A 20408-nucleotide genomic window follows, 5' to 3' on the forward strand; every position below is an offset into this window, starting at 1 on the left:
CTCTACTGTAAAAACTGATGCAAAGTGATTGTTCCTCATTTTAATTGATATCATTTGCAGCTTTCACTGATATAATTGTAAAAGATTTTTGTGTTGATTTTGATATCCTTGAAAGTTTCTCTTCATATTTCCTTTTTGTAGCTCTTAATACCGTGTCACACTTCCCTGGTCTTTGGATCTTTCTCAATCCCCAGGATCTTTGTTATATTTTGCATTTTGTTGTCTCTTACCTTTTTGGTTGTCCAAGGCTGTCTTTGTTGCCAAGTAGAGCTTTTGCCCCTTAGGGGTATATCACACTAAATTATTTTTTTGAACACCTCCCACTGATCATGTCATTTTATCCATTAATATATTTGGCCGCTTTACTGTGGACATTCTTTGTCTCATCCCATTGAAGTTACCTTTCCTAAATTTAGAAATTTGATAAACACGCAGGGACCCTTAGGCTGTTTACTAAATTTAACAGGACCTGGTTCTAAGATATATTGTTGCTAGAAAACTACCTTTCTAGCGTGCTAGTCTGCTTATCCCAATCTATAACCAAATGCCCAATTAAAACCAGTCTGCAATTCATAAAGTGTTTTATTTGGATTGAGGCAAAGGTAGGTTCTGTTGAAGCAGAGCCGAGAGTTTTCTTTGGCTCTGTTATATCTCAGAAGGCATGGAAAGTAAAAAATGGAAGGATTTCATTTGAAGCAGTAATGTATCTCACTTTACATACAAAGCTCACTAAAAATGCTCCACACTAATATGATGGGACCTGGAAGGAGACAAAAGGAAATGTTCTATTACCCTTTTTCTGAAACACGGGTGCACAAAATACCATTCCCGAGTGAAAAAGCCCATGATTTTTTTGGCTAGGGGTCAACCAAAGATATTTTTAATTGTCTGCGAGGAAGAATTTGACCCCAGCTCAAATTTCTTCAGCTTTGCTTTGCACTAGCCTGAAGATAATGTTAAGCTTTGGAAAGCACTGTATGGAGATCAATTGACATGAATCCATGTACTGTCACTCCACTGTAGTCAGTGTTGTGTGTGTTATAATGATATAAAGGCACCAATCACTTGGAAGGATTTGTGTAAATACATTGTGGATTCATTTAAGACTAGGCAAATGTCCGTGCTGAAAAGCTAAAGTGGAAGTAAAACTGGATCACATGGCACACTTTCTTTCTGATGATGTCATGCTGCAATCTCTTAAAAGCATATTACAACAACCCCCTTTCTTTTTAAACATATTCCTCCCTTCCAAAGAAGTATAGCTATTTACACTACATGTTCATATTTAGTTACCATTGCCTAAGTGTATAGAACAGATGAATCTGAGTCTCTAAAATGCAGAAGTAATCTGCTGGTCTACACAGATCTTGTAATGGTAACCTTGTCTGGAGGTTTATTTAATTGCTCATAGTGATCTGTGGGAACTGTCATTCTTGGATGTTGTTCCTGGTTGCATTTGGGGTCTAGTGTTTGATGCATTAGGACTGTACGTTGGTTGAGGTGCTGGAATGGATCTGATTTTACCTCGATGTTACACCTTTGCATAAGGCTTCACAGGACCTTGGTTCTGAACAAATCCTTGTCACCTCAGCTGGTTGCCACATACCTTTTTTGGGATCCTGAATGCAAACTTGGCACTCTTATCATGCATATTGGTCATTTTCTCTTGCAGTTTTAAAAGTTGCTCTCGAGTTTCTGAGCAAGCAGAATGAGTGAGAGTAGGTAAATTGGTACACACCGGTCTGCTAAACATGAAATCTGACAGTGATGGAATAGTTGTACTTAAAGGTGTCATTCTCAAATATAACATTGCAACTTGTAGATCTTTCTTGGTTTGTCTACATTTGAGAATTTGGGATTTCACCATGTGAATCATTCATTCTGGTCCACTGTTAGATTTAGGATAACGAGGAAAAGTGTATAAAAGTGTGATCGATATTCCATTTCTTACACATATCCTAAAATGGCTTACCAATTGTGGACCATTATCCATAATGATCTCTCTAGGCACACCAAATAAACTGAAAATAGCACTTAGTGTGTGCGACAGTTGTGCTTGATGTATTGCGCAATTGTCAAATAATGGGATGCTTGGTAAAGTAGTGCACGATGAAGTCAGTGCCATGGCCAGGAAAAAGGTTCAGTGCAATTTTGGACCAAGGATAGGTAGGAACTTCATGTTGACTTGGTATATGCTCTTGACATGTCTCACACTTCTTGACAATGGCTTCGACGTCAGTGTTCATACCCAGCCAATAGGCTGTTTCCCTCGTGAGTCTTTTCATCTGATCTATGCCCACGTGTGAGTGATGAAGTTGTTGAAAAATGTCAGGTCGCAAAGATTCTTCAAAGATCAAAGATTCTGCCTCTAAAAATGACTCCCCAGGAGATGCCTAGCTCATCCTGGTAAGGCCAAAATAGTCTCATGAGTTCTTGGGCATGCTGAATTGAATCAGGTCATCCTTCAATAACTGTTTTTCACAGTTTCTGTGGTGTGGAATCTTTGTACCTGTTGGCATTTGCATTGCACAAAATGTACTGGATCAATTTGGAGAACATCTTCAAGTTCAATGTCAGTGAAGTCAACTTGTAAATCCAAGGATACATCTTCTGTTTTTGCTGCGTCAGGTAATCTAAGTGTATCTGATGTAACCATCAAGTTACCTGGCATGTACCTAATCTCAGTTGATAATATCTTTATCAAGAGATGTTGCAATCTTGTGTACTGGTCAATGGTTTTCACCAAATCATCTCCAGTGGCTTGTGCTCAGTCTCTACCATAAATCTTTTGCCAAAAAGATAGGTATGAAAATGTATGATTCCAGTTAGCATCAGAGCACCAGGATATTCTACCATCCAGACTCTGCACTCCATGAGCCTGTGGTTGAGAACCATGTAGTAATTAAAAAAGACAATTAGAAAGTTATCCACACCAAATTTAATCTTAAACATAAATGCTCTTGCACTTTCAAACTGAGTTATAGCAAAAAAGTATCAAGTTGTGTGTGTGCATATCAGTGCAATAATAGGTCACTTTTTGCAGTTATACATAGTGTTTAAAGCAGAAAAATGTCCTCAGACACTTCAGAGGTACAAGGATGAAATGGATGTCAAGCCAAAGGAGAAAATATTAGGAGTGATCACAAGCTTGGTTAATGGGGTGTGTTTTAATGCGAGTATTACAGGAGAAGAGTTGGAGGGAAGTGTTAGGGAGCAAAATCCATAATGTGGGCTCATCCTCACATGATGCAACAGTTCATCGTTCCACTTGTACTTAATCGGTTGTAGGCAAGGAATCATCTGTAATTGCTTCTCTTCCCACTCCTGCACCATTATTTCTGGCGTGTTCCAAGGATCTATCCTTGTCTCCCTTCTATGTTACCCTTTGGCAACATGATGCCAAGTTTCAAAAGGCAAGACACGAGCTTACGTTCCAAAGACAGGTAAACAGGCAAAGTTAATTATATAAATGAGATTGATGCCCTAGGCAAGAGAGATGAAATAAATCCACAAGGAAAGATTCTGCTCATTTCAGAGTGTTAAGAGTCCAGGGAGGATATGCATGAGGCTTTTACAATGGGATCGGAATACTGGATAACCTGGTGCCAGTGTTCAAAAGGGGGGACAAATCAGACATAACTATATAGCTCTTAGTCTTGCACTAATCATATGTAAAATATGGATCAATTATCCAGAATAAATTAACTACACACAAATACAATAGTCCCAGTAAACAGCAGTCAATGTGAACTCAGGCAGCAATATACTCTTGGCTAACCTGCTTGATCTTTTTAAAGAAATCATTCCCAAGTGAACTGTAGTAAATCCTATATGTTGTACCTGACCTTCCAAAATGCAATGATACAGTTCCACATTAGTAGGTTCAAAGGTATGTTTCCAATTGTGCAAAATGGCAATATCAGTTTTTTTTAAAATAAGATGCACAAAATCTAATAGATATGCTTGAAATAAATACAGAAAATATAGATCAGCCAGCATTTAAAGGGTCATGAAGACTCGAAACGTTAACTGATTTCTTCTCCACCGATGCTGCCAGACCTGCTGAGTTTTTCCAGGTAATTCTGTTTTTGTTCAGCATTTAAAATACCTGATTTCAGCCCTTGTTGAGAAATCTGCTTCACGTGTTGACCACAGAGAGACCACATGAGATTTAAGTCTGAAACCAAATGCAGCAAGGCTGTTTAAATAGCTCATTTCCATCCCTGCTGTATATCAGTGCTCCGACATCCTGATCAGGCTTTTCCTGTACATCACACTTTCCCCACCATGGTTCCATTGAGTTTTTCCTCTTGGCACCCAAATGTGTTTCCACTACGTAAAAAGTGCACAGAGGTGGGTATAATTTTCATCATGTTCTCAGCTCTTTGCAATGGGTTTTTTTTTAATTGCAACTTCCTTTGAGTTGTTTCTCTTTGCTGCATTTTTAGTCTTTATACTTAGTATGTTTTTCTTCCTTTTCTGCTTTAAAGATGCTTCTATCCTGACCCAACCTTAGCTCTAGCTTTAAAGCAGCAATGCTTAATGAACCAATACTTGTTAGACTCTCCACTTCCCAGTCAAGCTGACAGTTTAGGCAGCTTCTGGTAGGCATAAAACTGCTCCTAATCTGATTTGACATCAGGCCCAGCAGATAGAGGAGGCTGGATTTCAGTCAAGGAGTGAAAGAACATGGTGTTTAGACACTATTCAAACTCCCATCAGTACCAAAGGTTCAATGCAGCTGGAACAAAGGACTCCTCTTCAATTCTTGGTGCCAATGCTCATCCTGGGAAGCATGCTGGCATTTTTTGTTTTGCAAATGAAAGCATAAATGCAGCTGTTGTGTTGCAAACCTTTTCAATTTGGCTGAACCACAGCACCTGGATGTTCACAATATGCTTTTACATGGTCTCATGGTAGATGAAAAAGTTACCACCATCACACTTATCTGCACATAAAAAAAGGGAGTGCTCGTCAGGCTCTCTCCCTACATCCCAGAGGTTGGAGTTCAGCAAAGTGTACTAGGGAGGCTTGAAAGAAAACTCAATTGGGACAAGCACAAAATTTGTCGTTCATAGATACTCAGTTCCATATAACTCTGGGTATACTTTAATAACTACTTGATCACACAGCTCAAAACACTTTACCCTGCCTCAGCATATAGGCTACACAACACCTGCAGATCACAAGGCTAATACTACAGCCATCTTTGTTATCTGAAAGAAAATAGGAAAGTGAGAGCTAGAAACTACAGCAGCTAAATACTTCTCAAATCAATGGTTCCCGAGTTATCAATATCAAGCAGGAGATAGTCAATGCCTTGAAACTGGTCAAGTCTCACCCTCTGATGACTTCAGCTATCTTAATATGAACGTTCGTCCATCGCCTGGTAGAACATTAGTGTTTGGACCAGCAACTCGTTGCAATATACTAACAGGCTGCCACTTTAATCAGGATGGTTAGCTTGGATAATAAATGGAGTCTACAGGAAACTAGCAAGTCCAGATACATTTCACTGCAGAATTCAAGTCTGTAAATGCACTCTCATACGGTGTCTGGATGCCATGTCACAGCCTTTGTGCAAGAACTTCATAAGTCTTTGTACTCAACAGCCCACAGTGGTGCAGAATGTACATGTTGAGGATGAGTCAAATCAAAGTTAATAAGTGGGGCGGAAACACTCAGATCAGTCAGCACCTGTGGAAGGAAACAGCTAATGCTTCAGATCAATGACCCTTCATCAGAACTGAGGAAAGATAGAAATGGAATAGGCTTTGAGCAAGTGAAAGGTGGGGGAAGCAGGGGGCAAGAAAGAACAAAAAGTCTGTGATAGTGTGGAGGGCAGGAGAGATTAAATGACAAAAGGTTTCATGGTACAAAAGCCAAAGGGAGTGGAAACGGGTATAGTAAAGAAACAAGAGAAATGCCCGAATGTGTTGAGAATGGCTGGATAGCAGCCATCCAAATGCAAAGTGAAGAAATAAAGAAAACCAGCAGAAAAACATGAAACAAAATGGAGGCAGTTGTTATGATCTAAACTGTTGGACTAAACGTTTAATCCAGAAGGCTGGAGAATGTAGGGTCAAAAGATGAGGTGCTGTTCCTCAAGCTTGCATTAAGCTTCTTTGGAGCACAAGGCTAATGACCGTAAAATCAGAGGGGGAGCAAGGTGGAGAATAGAAATGACAAGCGACAGGAAGCTCAGGGTCATGCTTGTGGACTGAACGGAGACACAGTGTTCGTCCATTCTGTGTTTGATCCCCTGAGTGTAGAGGAAACCACACTGTGAGCAGTGAATGCAGTATAATTGAAAGAAGTACACGTAAATTGCAGTTCCACTTGCAGTTTGGGGCCTTGGATGGAAGGTAAAAGGGTATTTCCTATTGCATCTCCTGCACTTGCATGTAAAGGTGCCGTAAGGAATGGAGGGTGTGTTGGGGTGACTGAGGAGTGGACAAGGGTGTCATGGAGGGAATGGTTCCTTTGGAATCCTGAAAAGGGGGTGGCATCATGCTGGAGGTGGTAGAACTGGCAGAGGATGATCTGTTGAATGTAGAGATTGGTAGGGTGGAAGGCAAGGAACAAGGGGAACACTTTAATGGTTCTGGGAGGGAAGGGAAGGTGAGAGGTGAAGTGCGTGAAATATATCGAACATGGTGAAGGGCCCTGTCAAACATGCTGGATGGAATCCTTGGTTAAGGAAAAAGGAAGACACATATAGGATGCTCCAGTATTTAAGGTTGCATCATCTGATGTGATGGAGATGGAGAAACTGGGGCAATGGAGTAGGGTCTTTTCAGGAAGCCGGGTGTGAGGAAGTGTAGTCAAGATAGTTGTGGGAGTCCGTGGGTTTGTAGTTTGTAGTCAACCCCTGCCAACTCCATTTAGATATCCTAAAAATACAGATACTTATGCTTAAAATTGTATCTTAAAAGTTTGCCTCTATCAAGTTCATGCTGGTGAAATTGTTCTTTATCTCACCATAGGGTATGATCACTTTGGTGACGTTTAGAGGCTGAACTTTCTCTTTAGATGAAAATAAGATCATTTTCCAAATGAATCAGGCATTTCTCTGACTTGGTACCACCACCTTCTTTCTTTCCTTTTTGGTGGCTACACCAAGAATGGTTGCAAATCATAGCACTCGTGCTATGGCCACATCATGGGATAATATTCAAAACAGTTTCTATCAATGCCACTTAAAAGGTCGCTGTGATACTCATACTTGCACAATACACTGCCTCTCTGACAAAAAAAGCTTATGGCATTTCAGCACGAAGTTGACCCAACAATATAAAAGGATCCCATTTTCAGTTGAGAACAGAATCCAACTTGGGACTGATCTTCTGTGCTTGATTGCCTGAAACAACACATTTTAAAGATAGCCACTTGGGCAAAATACTGGAGGACTACAGAGTAGTGTGGGTCAGTGTCTCCAGGGGAAAAAAAATTGGGAAGAAATACTTGCACTGTGCATCAAAAGTATGATCCCCTTCACCCATCAAGCATAGCTCAAACATCTTGTCAAAGTTCTCCACCTGACCTGGATACAGTAATCCACCTGATGCTTCTAAGAATATCAAGCTTTTGTTCTACAAGTTAAATCTATTGCTGTTATCTTTTCAAAGGACAAGGAATGAAGGTTATGAAATATAATAAAGGTAGGAAGAACAGGAATTAAATGACTTGTGTACATGGAAGCAAAATCACAAAGGGACAGGAACACAAATATTAACACTCACCTCTGCCCAAGTTTGGGAAATAGCCTAGCCATTTGTATGTGGAGATTTTACTACACAAACATTGCAGTATACAATTCTTACAACATACAAAGCAGCATTTTTCACCTTAAGATTGCCTGTACTATAGCTGCTGCAAAACTAATTTGAATTAGTGCAGAGGGTGAAGGAATAACCATTTAAAATGCATGCAATTTTTTAATGCTACCAAAGTGTTAACTTTGATGTTGGAAGCTTTTTTGATGTTACTGTCCTTTGCTCAATCCCTGATCATCACAATGAAAATGAAAATAATTTCAAACGGGACAATATTAAGAAATGTTAAGTTTTTTTTTCTGATAGGAGGGCTTTGAAAAAAAAATCACCCATCTCCAACTCTCAAAGTGCAGCTGGATTCACAACCATTGTCAAAATGCAGGCTCTTGGCTCCAACCACCACCAATCTTTTGGCACGCAAGTGTTAATGTTAGTGATTTCCTATGTCAACAATAAGGCTTCTCACAGGTTTGGAGGGAAGACAGTAATTCTTTGGGTGACCTATAGCTTCAAATCAGTAACTGCTTAGAAATTATTAGTACTGACAGATTTTAATACTGTAATGGCATTGAACGCAGCACAAGTATTTTGTTCTAACCTTACACTGTGTCACTTGTTGCAGCATTTACCAAAAATTCAATAATATTAGTGCATTGAAGTGTTCAATTAAATGGAGCATAAAAATATACAAGATGATTGGAATAAAGGAGGCTCCTTCCAAACTTATTCTCTCTGCTTCCAACATGTATTGATCTGGCCATTGAACATTAACACAATTTGTGCAGATGTACCTTCTTGTCATGATAAATAAATGGTCCACTACTGGTGAACTTGTAAGAATGCAAGAAATAGAAATAGGCCAAATTGTCCCACGTGTCTGCTCTACCTCATGGTTGATCCTCATCTTCAAATTTTCTACTCAATGTACGTATCCATCAATTCCCTTTGAGTTCAAAGATCCACCCATTTCAGCCTTGAATATACTCAACAACTGAGTATCCACATCATTCAGAGGGTTGTGAATCTTTGGAATTATCTACCCGAGAGTAAAATTCCTCATTTAATTTCAAAATGTCTGTCCCTTTATCCTGAGACTATGCCCTGGTTCTAGACACACTGACCAGGGCAAATAGTCCTTTCTCTATCAATTCTGCCAAGTACTCCCAGAATCTGATATGTTTCAAAGGAATCACCTCATTCTTCTAAATTTCAGAATATACACCCATTCTACTCAATCTCCCCTCATGGGACAACCCTCTACTCCCAGGAATTAAGCTAGTGAACTTAAGCTTGCATCAGCTTTAAGGTAAGTTTATCCTTCCTTACAAATGGTGACCAAAACTATACATGGTACTCCAAATGTCGTCTCACCAAAGCTCTGTACAATCGCAGCAAGATTCCTTCCTCTTACACAACCCTCCTTCCTTACATTGAAGGCCAACATATCATTTGCCTAAATAACACTTGCTGTTCCTGCATGCTAACTTTGTGTTTCATGTACAATAACACCAAAACCAGCACTTAATATTCCTCATTCCTTAAAAAAAAAATGTTTTCCTATTCTTCCTACTGAAGCGAATAACCTCATTTCCCACAATACATTACATCTGCCACCTCTTTGCCCACTCACTTAGTCCGTCTATGTCCCTTTGCAGATGCATGTCCTCCTCACAAATTATTTTTCCACCTAGCCTTGTTTAGCCAGCCATCTTAATTACACTCTGCAGTCTCTTCAATAAGGTAATTAATAGAGATTATGAACCACTAAGACCTCAATACTGATCCTTGAAGTGTTCCATTCAGAACTGCCTGCCAACCTGAAAATGACCTGCTTATTTTTACTGTTTTCTTGTTAACTGATTTTCTATGCTAATATAATACCTTAACCCTATGTGTTTTTTTAAACTAGCAGTATAGGAAAAAGATGTGTCTATTTTTCAGTGTTGACTTCCATCACCTGCACCATTATAAAATTCATGTCCCAAAAAGCCTCCCCCTTCTCCTCTCTCCCTAACTCCCCAGCCTCCAATAAATGATCATACTCTTCTAGAGGTTCTGCAATTGCTTCAATAAAATCTATCAAATATTTGTACTAGTTGAGTCCCACATTTGATTCCAGCTAAGAGAACTTGTTGGCACATCTCCTGGGCAGCAATCAGTAATCTTGCACATGGTTGTAATTTTAAACTGCAAATGTGGTCTGTTCCTCAAGGTTAAATAGACAGTTAAGTATAGTTGGCTTTATATTGTTGAGGGCATTCAAAGTTGTAACTGCTTCTAAATTTAAAGTACCAGCACAATTACCTTTGAGTTTTTAACACAATTTTGAATCAATATTAGAGACATGCCAGTATGACAGACACAAGCTATTTGCAAGACGGTTAGATATTTGGATAGATATATAGCTAATCCCACACAGCAAATTATCCGAGCCATCAGCCTTCAATAGCAGTGCAGCATACAAGGGATCTGAATTCAAACCTGTTGGATGTTTGGTAACTGAACATTCCATTGCTTATTCCAATTGAACCAAGCTATCACAAGGATGACAACTTCCTGCTTAAATCTATTATTCTGAATTTGAGATATTTAGTTATTGCTCTGAACACTATTTTTCATTGTCTACTTATGTATCCAGAGTCTGGTCAAAATTAGACTAGGAAGGTATTTTCAGTGCCGTAACAGGAATATAACCAGCAGCGTTAGGCTGCAAAATGTGCATTGCTCATATAGCAGTGTTGTAGAAGCTCATGTTCCTTTAACATGTTTAAGTCTGCACTAACTGTTTTAAGAGATATGGAAACTTAATTGTAACATACAAACGTGCTTTAAAATCTGATATTGTGTTCTGTATAAAATGTGGTCATATATATCTGGTATATATTTGATATTATAATATTTCATGGTATACCTTACTGGATACAAGGAGTCTAAATCATGTATTGGGGGAACATTTTGAAAAGTTTCATTGTAGGATCAGCAGTAGCCTTGTAACCAATTTCATTGGCATTCTTAAGCATAGGGGTGTAGAAAGATCCTCATCGATGGTATAGTGTCCAATAACTTTTACATAACTGGAGAGATCTTTATTAGCACCAGCATAACTTATGTCTTAGAAAAAACGCAGAAACATGGAACAGATCAACAAAATAACAATTTTAAGTTACTGCAAAGTATTCAACAGAATAACACATTTCAGGCAGATGCACTTTTGAAAGAAAAATGACACTCAAGTGCTTTGACATGTGGGTGGGGCTCTGAACATTGCAGCCATAATGAAAATAAATTAGTTTTCAGCACCTTAAACGTAGCATAGATTTAAATATTTAACATTTTGGAGCATTGCAAAAGCTTACGAACAACGAAACAATGGAAAACATGTACCCATCATAAATGTTTACCAGCTATAACACAGTTCATTGTAAGATGGTTCAAATGTCAATAATTTTTCTTAACTGTGGAATAGAGAACGATGTGTTACTTATGGATTCTGACCATATGTACAGCAAGCCAACACTGCCAAAAACACTGTTGATTCATAATTTGTGATAATTTAATTACAAACTCAAACATATTTATAGTACAAAAAGAACAAAATACTGCTTGTGTCATTTAGTGTTCATTCTGGTAGTTCTGCCATCCCTCAAACCCCTGATAAATTCACATATTTACACATCTTAGAGTGTTTAAAAGGCTGGGATAAATTCATTTCTGCTTTCTAGCAAAACCTGACAAATATCCTTATGTAACAAAATAATCTCCCCTCCCCACCACACACGCACAAAAAAAGAGGTATTTTAGTCAATCTGGGAATAACCAGGCTTCAAACCTTACATGATCTCACAACGTGTCAATCAATTTTACAGCCAATTAAATGCTTTTGAAGGGTAGTGATTGTTGTAACGTAGGGAAATATGGTAGCCAATATTCCACACAGCAAGGTCCCACAAACAGTAATGTGATAATGCCCAGATACTGTAATAAATTTTAGTGATGTTGGTTGATGGATTGATGGGGGACCTGGACCTGCTCTTTGAGTAGTGTCCACCTAATGGGGCAGACGAGGCCTAAGGTTTGCCATCTTGCCTGAAAGACTACACCTCCAACATTGTAGTGCTCCTTCAATGCTGCAGTGAAATGTCAGCCTAAGTTATGCGCTCAAGACTCTGGAATGGGGCTTGAACCCATAACCTTCTGCCTCAGAGACAAGAGTTCTAAAACTAAGCCAAGGCTGACCCTGATTGTGATTAGTCATTTAGGATTTCACACCATGATTTGAGTAAAATCGTAATAATTTTGAAATCATAAGCTTCACTGGTACAGAATCAAATTATAAAACTTAAAACATTTTCTGACAATTTGAAATTCAGTCCGGATTAAAAGGCCTCCATTCTGCTCTAAATTTACATCTAAGAACATGATGTGATTGTGACAGAATATTGCAATGTAATAAAGGTCACAGAAGTTTTTAATTACTGGGGAGGAGGATAAGATATTGGATTCTTCAAGCTGAGTGTTATAATTTCTTATTATTAGTGGATCATACCTCCTCGGTTATAATAGAAATTTTGTTCTTGATTTTAATTGTGATCTCTGCCTTGTCAGCGAAATGATTGGTCTGCGTGAAATAAACTAGTTCTGCAGCATTTTGCGGCAACCATCACCACCCTCCCTCCCGAACTGTGGGGGATTATAGAGCCAGTAAAGAAAACTATGGATAGTCATTCGGGGCTGAGCCCATCTGGGTGGGAGAAGAATCGGTTAAATAATTTCCCTGTCTTGGTCAATTTTGCCCTGACACATACAAATGTACGAGGAGATTTTATTACATTTCAAAAAAAGATTATTAGAATTAATGGACTTGCCATTTCAAAAGTGGGCAGATATTCATTTTATACCGAAGAGTGAAAACAACAGGTATCAAGACACAATCGGCCCCAAGCACAATGGTCATTCTGGAACTCCGTTTCTTTAGTCTTTTAGTCTTACCTTTTATAATTAGAGCTTCAGAATTTTGCCAGGGATAATTTTACTAACTGCAAGGATTGCAATTATGTTAATGGTTTCAACATTTTTAATGACAAATTGCTCACAGCTGGAGGGACATATAATGAATTGTTGTGTACCCCAGGGAGAATCAGGACATGAAAAGAATCAACAAAATCAGGATTGATGAAGCCAGAAATGATTTTGACCCAGCCTAAATTGCACAAAAAAATGACTGAACCAAGTGGCCTTTGGTATAAATGCACACAGAGTATTTCTGCAAATTATCAGCAGCAAACAGTCTGAAATGACAGTCCACAGGTAATACTGCAAACACGATTGGACGGTCACAGCACTCAAAAATAAAAAAATTAAAATTCTGCATTTCACTGGACACAGCAAGGTTATTCTAGTGTTTTCAGAAAAACAGTATTTTGCCTAGTCTTAACACAACTAGTAGGGAACGGTGAGGGAAAATGACTTGAGGGGCCGTTGTCATGTTCCTATTGATCAGTGCTCTATGGTACAAAGAGACTAAGCTTTCCTTAGAAAAAGGACACCACGTGTTATTAAGTGTTGCCTTGGTATTAACTAGTGCATACAGTCGCAACTTCAAATCCCAACATGAATAAAATGCACCCTTGGCTGCAATTCATGTTGCTGCCTCTTTGTCTGGGCATAGCTCATGGCTCAACACTTTTTCTTCACAGAAAAAAAAGGTTGCTCTATTTAAATATATGGTCTTAGCAAACCTAATCTTGTGTAACACCTGTGCACATGTTTTGTGGCTATTTGAGAAGCAGTGATGATGATGATCATGTACGATTGAGTGCCGGAAAGAGTGAAAATTTAATAATTCTCTGGTGGCACAAAATTAATTGGAACACCTCAAAAAGAACCAAGCACACCTTCAGGAGCACTAATGTGATGGGGTAGAGAGGTACATAGTTATAAGGATAGGTACACTGGCCCCTCATTGGGCTTGCATTAAAAAAATTAAAAACTGATAAAATGAATGGTAAAATGTCTGCATGCTGGAAAGTTAAAGGGAAATCTTTAAAATTATCTTCCTGGTCACTAATTAGACAACCAGCTGTTTGTCAGAGCTAGTCATTTCTGATTTATAGACGGGAACCTGGATTAAGAAGCTTTTCTTTAACAGTCATATCACAATGGGAAACTGGCAGATGTACAAAGTGCAAAGCACTATTATTTGTCACAAACTAAATTTCCTTTACCAGAGAAACAATGTTTTCTACACAGGATACGTGGCTTAAGACGTGATTCCAAAATATGTGCACTTTTCTTTGCATAATCTTTTGCTGTGAACAGAGAAAAAACAGATGCAATATTCCTGTGGGACCTTCAAGATGCTCCAACACCACAGGGTGAGTACGTGGGGCGGGGGAGAGGGGGTTGCTGTCATAAATATTGACTGTGGTAGAGGTCTGACTTGACTGTGTGCATGATTTAGGGATGTCATTTTCTACACTCACAGCAAACACAGTAGATTCACATAGCAATCCCAAGGAAATACAATTCACATTGTCATTCTGAAGTCACAGCAGATTCTGCCATGTAACATTTTTTCCATTCACTAAAAATAGAAACATGAGGTCCATTCTGAAAAGCAACATTACATAGGCACATCTTTAATCCCATGACAGTTCTGAGGGACTTTCTGAAGTAGGAATTCCAATACTGCTGCCAAAAAAGAGTTGCAGGGGAAAACACTGCCACTGTAGGAATTACAGAAAGAATTATCAACCTGAATTAATCTACAGGTCTGATGATATTAAAGTTTTGCCTGGATGTTGCTCCTAAAAAGAGAGTGCTTCCAAGAGGCACTGTCAACATTATATCACCAAATATGAAGAGGAAGTCAACATGCCTAAGTTTTAATTTGCAGTTTTGTCACTACCATGTCAGTAGAGATTAATAGTGGGCGCATGGCCTTTCATACTATGTCCACCCGGACTCTGAAAAACACTTGGCAGAGCAGATTACACTTGCTTTTCGACATTTTGGTGATGCTGGACAGAGTTTTGCACCATGTATCAATACCATGAAGTGTTGGTGCCTGAAGGTTGATACCTGCACCACTGTTGATTGTGATGGGAATCACTGGTGATGAATTAACATTACCACATAAGCAGCACTGGGTAACATTAAAGCAAACTGGTTTAAGTATATTTTTGTGATAGTGTACTGATACAAGTACACAAAATAAGTCCAGTGACAAGACTTTGTGTTGTATTTTGCACTTAAATAATTGATCATAACCACATGATTAGGTATTCTAAAACTGTTAGGTTTGACTTCCTTTCAAAAGGGTCCCTTAGAACTGTCCAGTATGGGGAAAAAAGCTTAACTGGGTCCTGACTCAAAATAGCTGGTTTTGGACCTTTTCCACCAAATGTATCTTATATTAGGAGTAGCATTCCACCCAGTAAAAAGTGGAGATAATGTTCCTCCCAACCCTCCCGCAGTCTCACTATGCACAGATAGCTTTAACCAGGACTTCACTGACTGAAAGAGATGAATCTGTAAACATTGAAGAGCTGAACATTTGCTGAGGTACTTCAGATAATAAACTTGAGTCACTAAACCTCACACACACAGTATGGCCATCTTGGCTACCTCTGCACAATATCACTTAACTCTTTAGCACATGTCAGTAAGTTACTGAGCACAGGGTTTGTAGGAAGTCCAGTAGAAGCTGTGGAGGATACCTGGAGCTCATGCAGGCTCTGTTCTAATTTGTTTACAGCTTCACGGAAAGCAAACTTGTTCCTCATCTGCGTAATGCAGTCCACGTAACCAGTACAATGATCAAGCAACCTATATCCCGCTTCAACTAACTGGCTGTTGGAGATGGACTCTGAGCCGCTGTCAATAACACTGGAGAGAAGCTCAGCACACTCCAATAGTGCTTCTTTGCTGATTTTTTCTGTTGGCACCTTCTCTGGTGGCAGCTTGGTTTTTCGCAAGGAAATTCTAGTACCCGTAGTCACAGAGGCACCATTTGCAAGTTTAGAGGAAGCTGCTGTGGGAATGGATGAAGATGGAGGCACTTGAGGGGGTGGCAGAGATGGCCTGGAGATCTTCCCTAACACAGCCATCATTGGCCTTTTGCCACTTTCACCATTAATATCAACCTCCTGCTGTGCTGTTGATGTGCTCTCACAGTCCTCTGTTGTTTCTGTGCTGTTGAGACCTGTGCTAGAAGGAGGTTGCAATAGTTTTAGAGAAGGTGGAGGGGGTGGGGGTGGTGCACATTTTGGTTTTACAAGCCTTGGCCTCTCCCTTTCTGTTGCAACCTGGTGTTCTGACAGCAGTTTGAATTTGTTTCCTAGAGAATCTGTTCCAATCAGCTGAACTTCTGCAGGAGCATGCTTCAAAGTTGGAGATATCAGAACGGGTACTTTATGATTATGAGTTGCTGGTAGCGTTGCAGCAATCTTCACTGGAGAGGACCAACCTGTCTTCTCCATATCCTCTTTCACACCTATAGGTCCGGAATGACTAATATTGGCTTCTCCGCGCCCAACATGTATTGAGTTTAGGTTCTGTGAAAGATCACTGTCTCCATCGCCTGCATGGGCCCTGAGAGGTGTTGCAACACCCCTTGCTAAGAGCTTCGCTTTTGATTTGTCTCTCAATGAAGAAATTCCGTCTTCTGCTTTTCTATGTAGTGGATCTGTCAGCCTTCCCGGTCCCTCCTCCTTAGAGATGATGGGGACTGGATGTTCTAGTTGAATTCTGTTGCGGTGACAATTTCTAGGAAGAGTCAAGGCTAGTCGATCCAGCTCCTGCAGCCCTGAAGACATGGAAGAAGTAGAATTTGACCGAGGGAAAGGTTTGGTGGCTTCCAAGCTTGAATCATCATTACTCGAAGGCTTCCCAGCTTTTAAGCCAAGTGTCTTTTTTATTAAGCGTGGAGTGAAAAATCCTGCAAATCCTGCCCACCCTCCACTAGTTACACCACCATTTCTTTGCACAGAACCCCTTCCACAGCACCTAGCTTGTGTGTGATTCCCATCAGCATGCGACTGGACAAACGTAAGACCATCTGAGTGCTGAAAAGACGAGAAAGAAGAAAAGTTACCCGTTATCTCGTATTTTTTGTGTGGGTGGTTCTCCATCTCTCGGAAGGAGCTGCTGCGCTTAGGAGGCATAGGGACAGTCTTCTTCTTCATAAAGGAACTGAAGAAGCCAGCTTTTCTATCTCTAGTAAACAGGGTCTCTTTGCTATCGTCCAGGAGACCACTAGGAGATTTATCTCTCTGCTTACGAGGCAATGCTGGGGAGATGCTACATGGGGCTGTGTTTGTTCCCATTCCTATTGAGAGAAAGGAAAACAAAATAAATGCAGCCCAATGTGGAAAAAAACATTGAAGTGTATGATCAATTTGGTGTTCATCATTGTTCTGTTTCCAGCCATTTCATAGCCCTTTGCTTTTCCTGCAAACTTGAGTTCAATTTCTAGTTTCTAAATTTTTCCATATCATAACCACTCATTTAGTAATATTGCATAATTTGTTAATTTAAAAATGATCCATTTTAAATCAAGTTCCTAATGCCACTAAGGCTGAAGCTGTAGGTGGAAAACAACTCTGCATGGAAGTCTCTGTATGTTACAGTCAAGCAAATGCACCATTTATTGGTTCAGAATTTTATTATAAGATCATATTAGTTCTGCAATCTCTCCAGAAAAAGAGTGGCTTTTAAAAATCAACCTCAGTCTTCCAGATTTTTACTGTAGCTAAAAGTTAAACTTGAAGTAAATTGCCAAGAGTTATGGTTAAGTGGCTTATTTCAAAAGCTGCATCTTGTCTCTAACCACACAAGATGAACTGTGAGAGACATTAGCCAGGACTTTTTTTATATATATATATATTATTGGGGAAAAAGAGAAGATTGCCATTTGGACTAATTTGGCCCATTACACTGTGTGTTGGCAATTGCTGGGAGGGTGGGCATGACTGTGGCTTGTTCACCGACTACCCTCGCTCAAGGAAGATAGCATCCAAAGGCAGAGGACAAAGAGGAGCAAACGTAAAAGGAGAAAATGCAAAAAACAACCAAAAGGAGACACAAGTACCTGGCACCGTGGTTTGAGCCACAGCAGGATGATCCATGTCCATGTTTTCCTTATTTTCTGCATTTTTCTTTAGTGTTCGAGTTTTTGTTGGGAGCAGGGGTAACTGAAGCTGGTGGGTGATCACAGTTGAAGAAGCAGTTTTTCCAAGCTCTTCTGCAACTTCTGCCAGAGGAAAAGGAGCACTGACAAGTTTGAATTTCTGGTTTTAGTCTTCAAAACTTATAAAAATATAAAATTAAAATGAGATAAAGGAGTGATAGAGAGGTGGAGAGTAAGAGACAGAGCACACGAGCAAGCAGTGGAATTGGACATGGTTTATCTGACAGTGCCTTATCCAATGCATAGGGCGAGCATGAAAGGGCTTGACAGTCTTTTCGCACCCTTTTTTCCTTGTGTATGCTGATCTTATTTCTCATTGCGATTTAAAAAAAATGGAATTTGGCATCTTGAATTGATTCTACAAATTTTTCAGCAGCCCTTAAAAGATTTACATATGTAGCCACTGAGTATAAGGTGACAGCTTATCAATATGTCACAGTTGTTTCGTTCAAAAAAACCCTTGCTGTTCTGCTTACAAATTGCCAATTCAGGAATCAGAAGCAGTTTGTCTGCCTGATGGCGGCAATGTTGACTTGATTTTGCTGTTTCCTTTGAGGATCAACGAGCTTCTCAATTTTGCAGCACGGTAGGAAGAGAAAGTTATACCTCAAAGAAAGTTTGATCCACATACAAATCTCATGTTCATGACACTAACTGGCAGTAAGATTGTTCTTGGAACAACACAGAACTGACTGCCATATTGAGTCATGTAAGGAGTATAACACTGGAAAACATTAAAATTAATTCTTCTTTTACCTTCTGAAATACTGGAGTCATGGAACATGGTTTCAAATGCTTGATGGATCTCAGCAAATGATGGGCGCTCCATGGGATTCCACTGCCAACCTAAGGAAAACAGACAGATGAAACAGCTTTGATTCATGCCATCTCTCCATGAATACCAGTCTCACTTTTTGAGTAGTAGAAATTAGGTTTGAAAAGTGACTTGTGCAATAGAATAGATATATTTTTCCTACAAAAGTCATTGTAATCTAAGGTATTACTAACAAATTCATGACAAGCTGCTCTGAACCTTAATGGTGAATTTGTCAAACGTAGTTGCATTCACATACTGCAGAATGATTAGCATGTTTTATTTCATTCAAAATAAAAAATTGAACTGCACCTCTGTGTTAGGATTAGGGTTACCAATCAGAAATGGTTTTCAATCATCATGTTACTTGCAGCCATTCATTTAAAATGGGTGATTATCAGTGTTGTGACCAGAAAACATAATACAATTTAAAAAAAAAATTATTTTACAGGATGTGGGCTTTGCTGGCTAGACCAGCATTTATTGCCCATCCCTAATTGCCCTTGAGGTGATGGTGAGCTGCCTTCTTGAACTGCTGCAGTCTCTGTGGTATAGATACACCTACAGTGCTGTAAAGGAGTTCCAAGATTTTGACGCAGCTACAGTGAAGGAACAGAAATATATTTCCAAGTCAGTGGCTTGGAGAGGAACTTCCAGGCAGTGGCGTTCTCATCTATCTGCTGCCCTTGTTCTTCCAGATGGTAGTGGTTGTGGGACTGGAAGGTGCTGCCTCAGGGGCCTTGGTGAATTTTTGCAGTGCATCTTGTAGATGGTACACACTGCTGCCGCTGTTCGTCAGTGGTGGAGGGGGTGAAGGTTTGTGGATGGGGTGCCAATCAAGTGGGCTGCTTTGTCCTGGATGGTGTCAAGAGTGTTGTTGGAGCTGCACTCATCCAGGCGAGTGGAGAGTATTCCATCACATTCCTGACTTGTGCCTTGTAGATGGGTAGACAGACTTGGGGGAGTCAGGTGGTGAGTTATTCGCTGCAGGATTCCTAGCCTCTGACCTGCCTGTTCTTGAAGTCACAGTATTCATATGGCTAGTCCAGTTCAGTTTCTGGTCAATGATAACACCCAGGATGTTAATAGAGGGGGGTTCAGCGATGGTAATGCCATTGAATGTCAAGGGACGATGGTTAGATTCTCTCTTGTTGGAGATGGTCATTGCCTCGTACTTGTGTGGCGCGAATGTTACTTGCCACTTATTAGCCCAAGCCTGGATATTGTCCAGGTCTTGCTGCATTTGGACATGGACTGCTTAGTATCTGAGGAGTCGTGAATAGTGTGAACATTATGCAATCATCAGCAACCACCCCCACTTCTGAACTTATAATGGAAGGAAGGTAACTGATGAAGAGGCTGAAGTTGGTTGGGCCTAGGACACTACCCTGCAATGATGTCCTGGAACTGAGACGATTGATCTCCAACAACCACAGCCATCTTCCTTTGTGCTAGGTATGACTCCAACCAACAGAGAGTTTTCCCCCTGATTCCCATTGACTCCAGTTTTGCTAGGGCTCCTTGATGCCACACTCAGTGAAATGCAGCCTTGATGTCAAGGGCAGTCACTCTCAACTCATCTCGGAAGTTCAGCTCTTTTATCCATATTTGAACCAAGGCTGTAACGAGG

General features: G+C 39.9%; 1 protein-coding gene across 7 annotated transcripts in view; it reads right to left on the minus strand.

The window, feature by feature from the left end:
- Positions 1 to 2506: 2506 nt before the first annotated feature.
- The window catches only part of abl2 (c-abl oncogene 2, non-receptor tyrosine kinase), a 116943-nt gene continuing 99041 nt past the window's right edge, over positions 2507 to 20408 (minus strand). For 5 of the 7 annotated variants that reach the window (XM_078561448.1, XM_078561446.1, XM_078561447.1 and 2 more), the window contains 3 exons: positions 18721 to 18810; positions 17866 to 18027; positions 14468 to 17103 (listed from right to left, as the gene is read on the minus strand). In XM_078561448.1, coding sequence (XP_078417574.1) covers positions 15398 to 17103; positions 17866 to 18027; positions 18721 to 18810 — 1958 coding nt within the window. In that variant the 3' untranslated portion in view covers positions 14468 to 15397. Of the gene's footprint in view, positions 2879 to 4108; positions 4178 to 13999; positions 14084 to 14467; positions 17104 to 17865; positions 18028 to 18720; positions 18811 to 20408 lie in introns of those variants that run through there. The other 2 variants (XM_078561452.1, XM_078561453.1) reach the window with 2 other exon arrangements.

This window comes from Cetorhinus maximus, chromosome 17 (genome assembly GCF_964194155.1).
Source record: "Cetorhinus maximus chromosome 17, sCetMax3.hap1.1, whole genome shotgun sequence".
Lineage (NCBI taxonomy): Eukaryota > Metazoa > Chordata > Chondrichthyes > Lamniformes > Cetorhinidae > Cetorhinus > Cetorhinus maximus.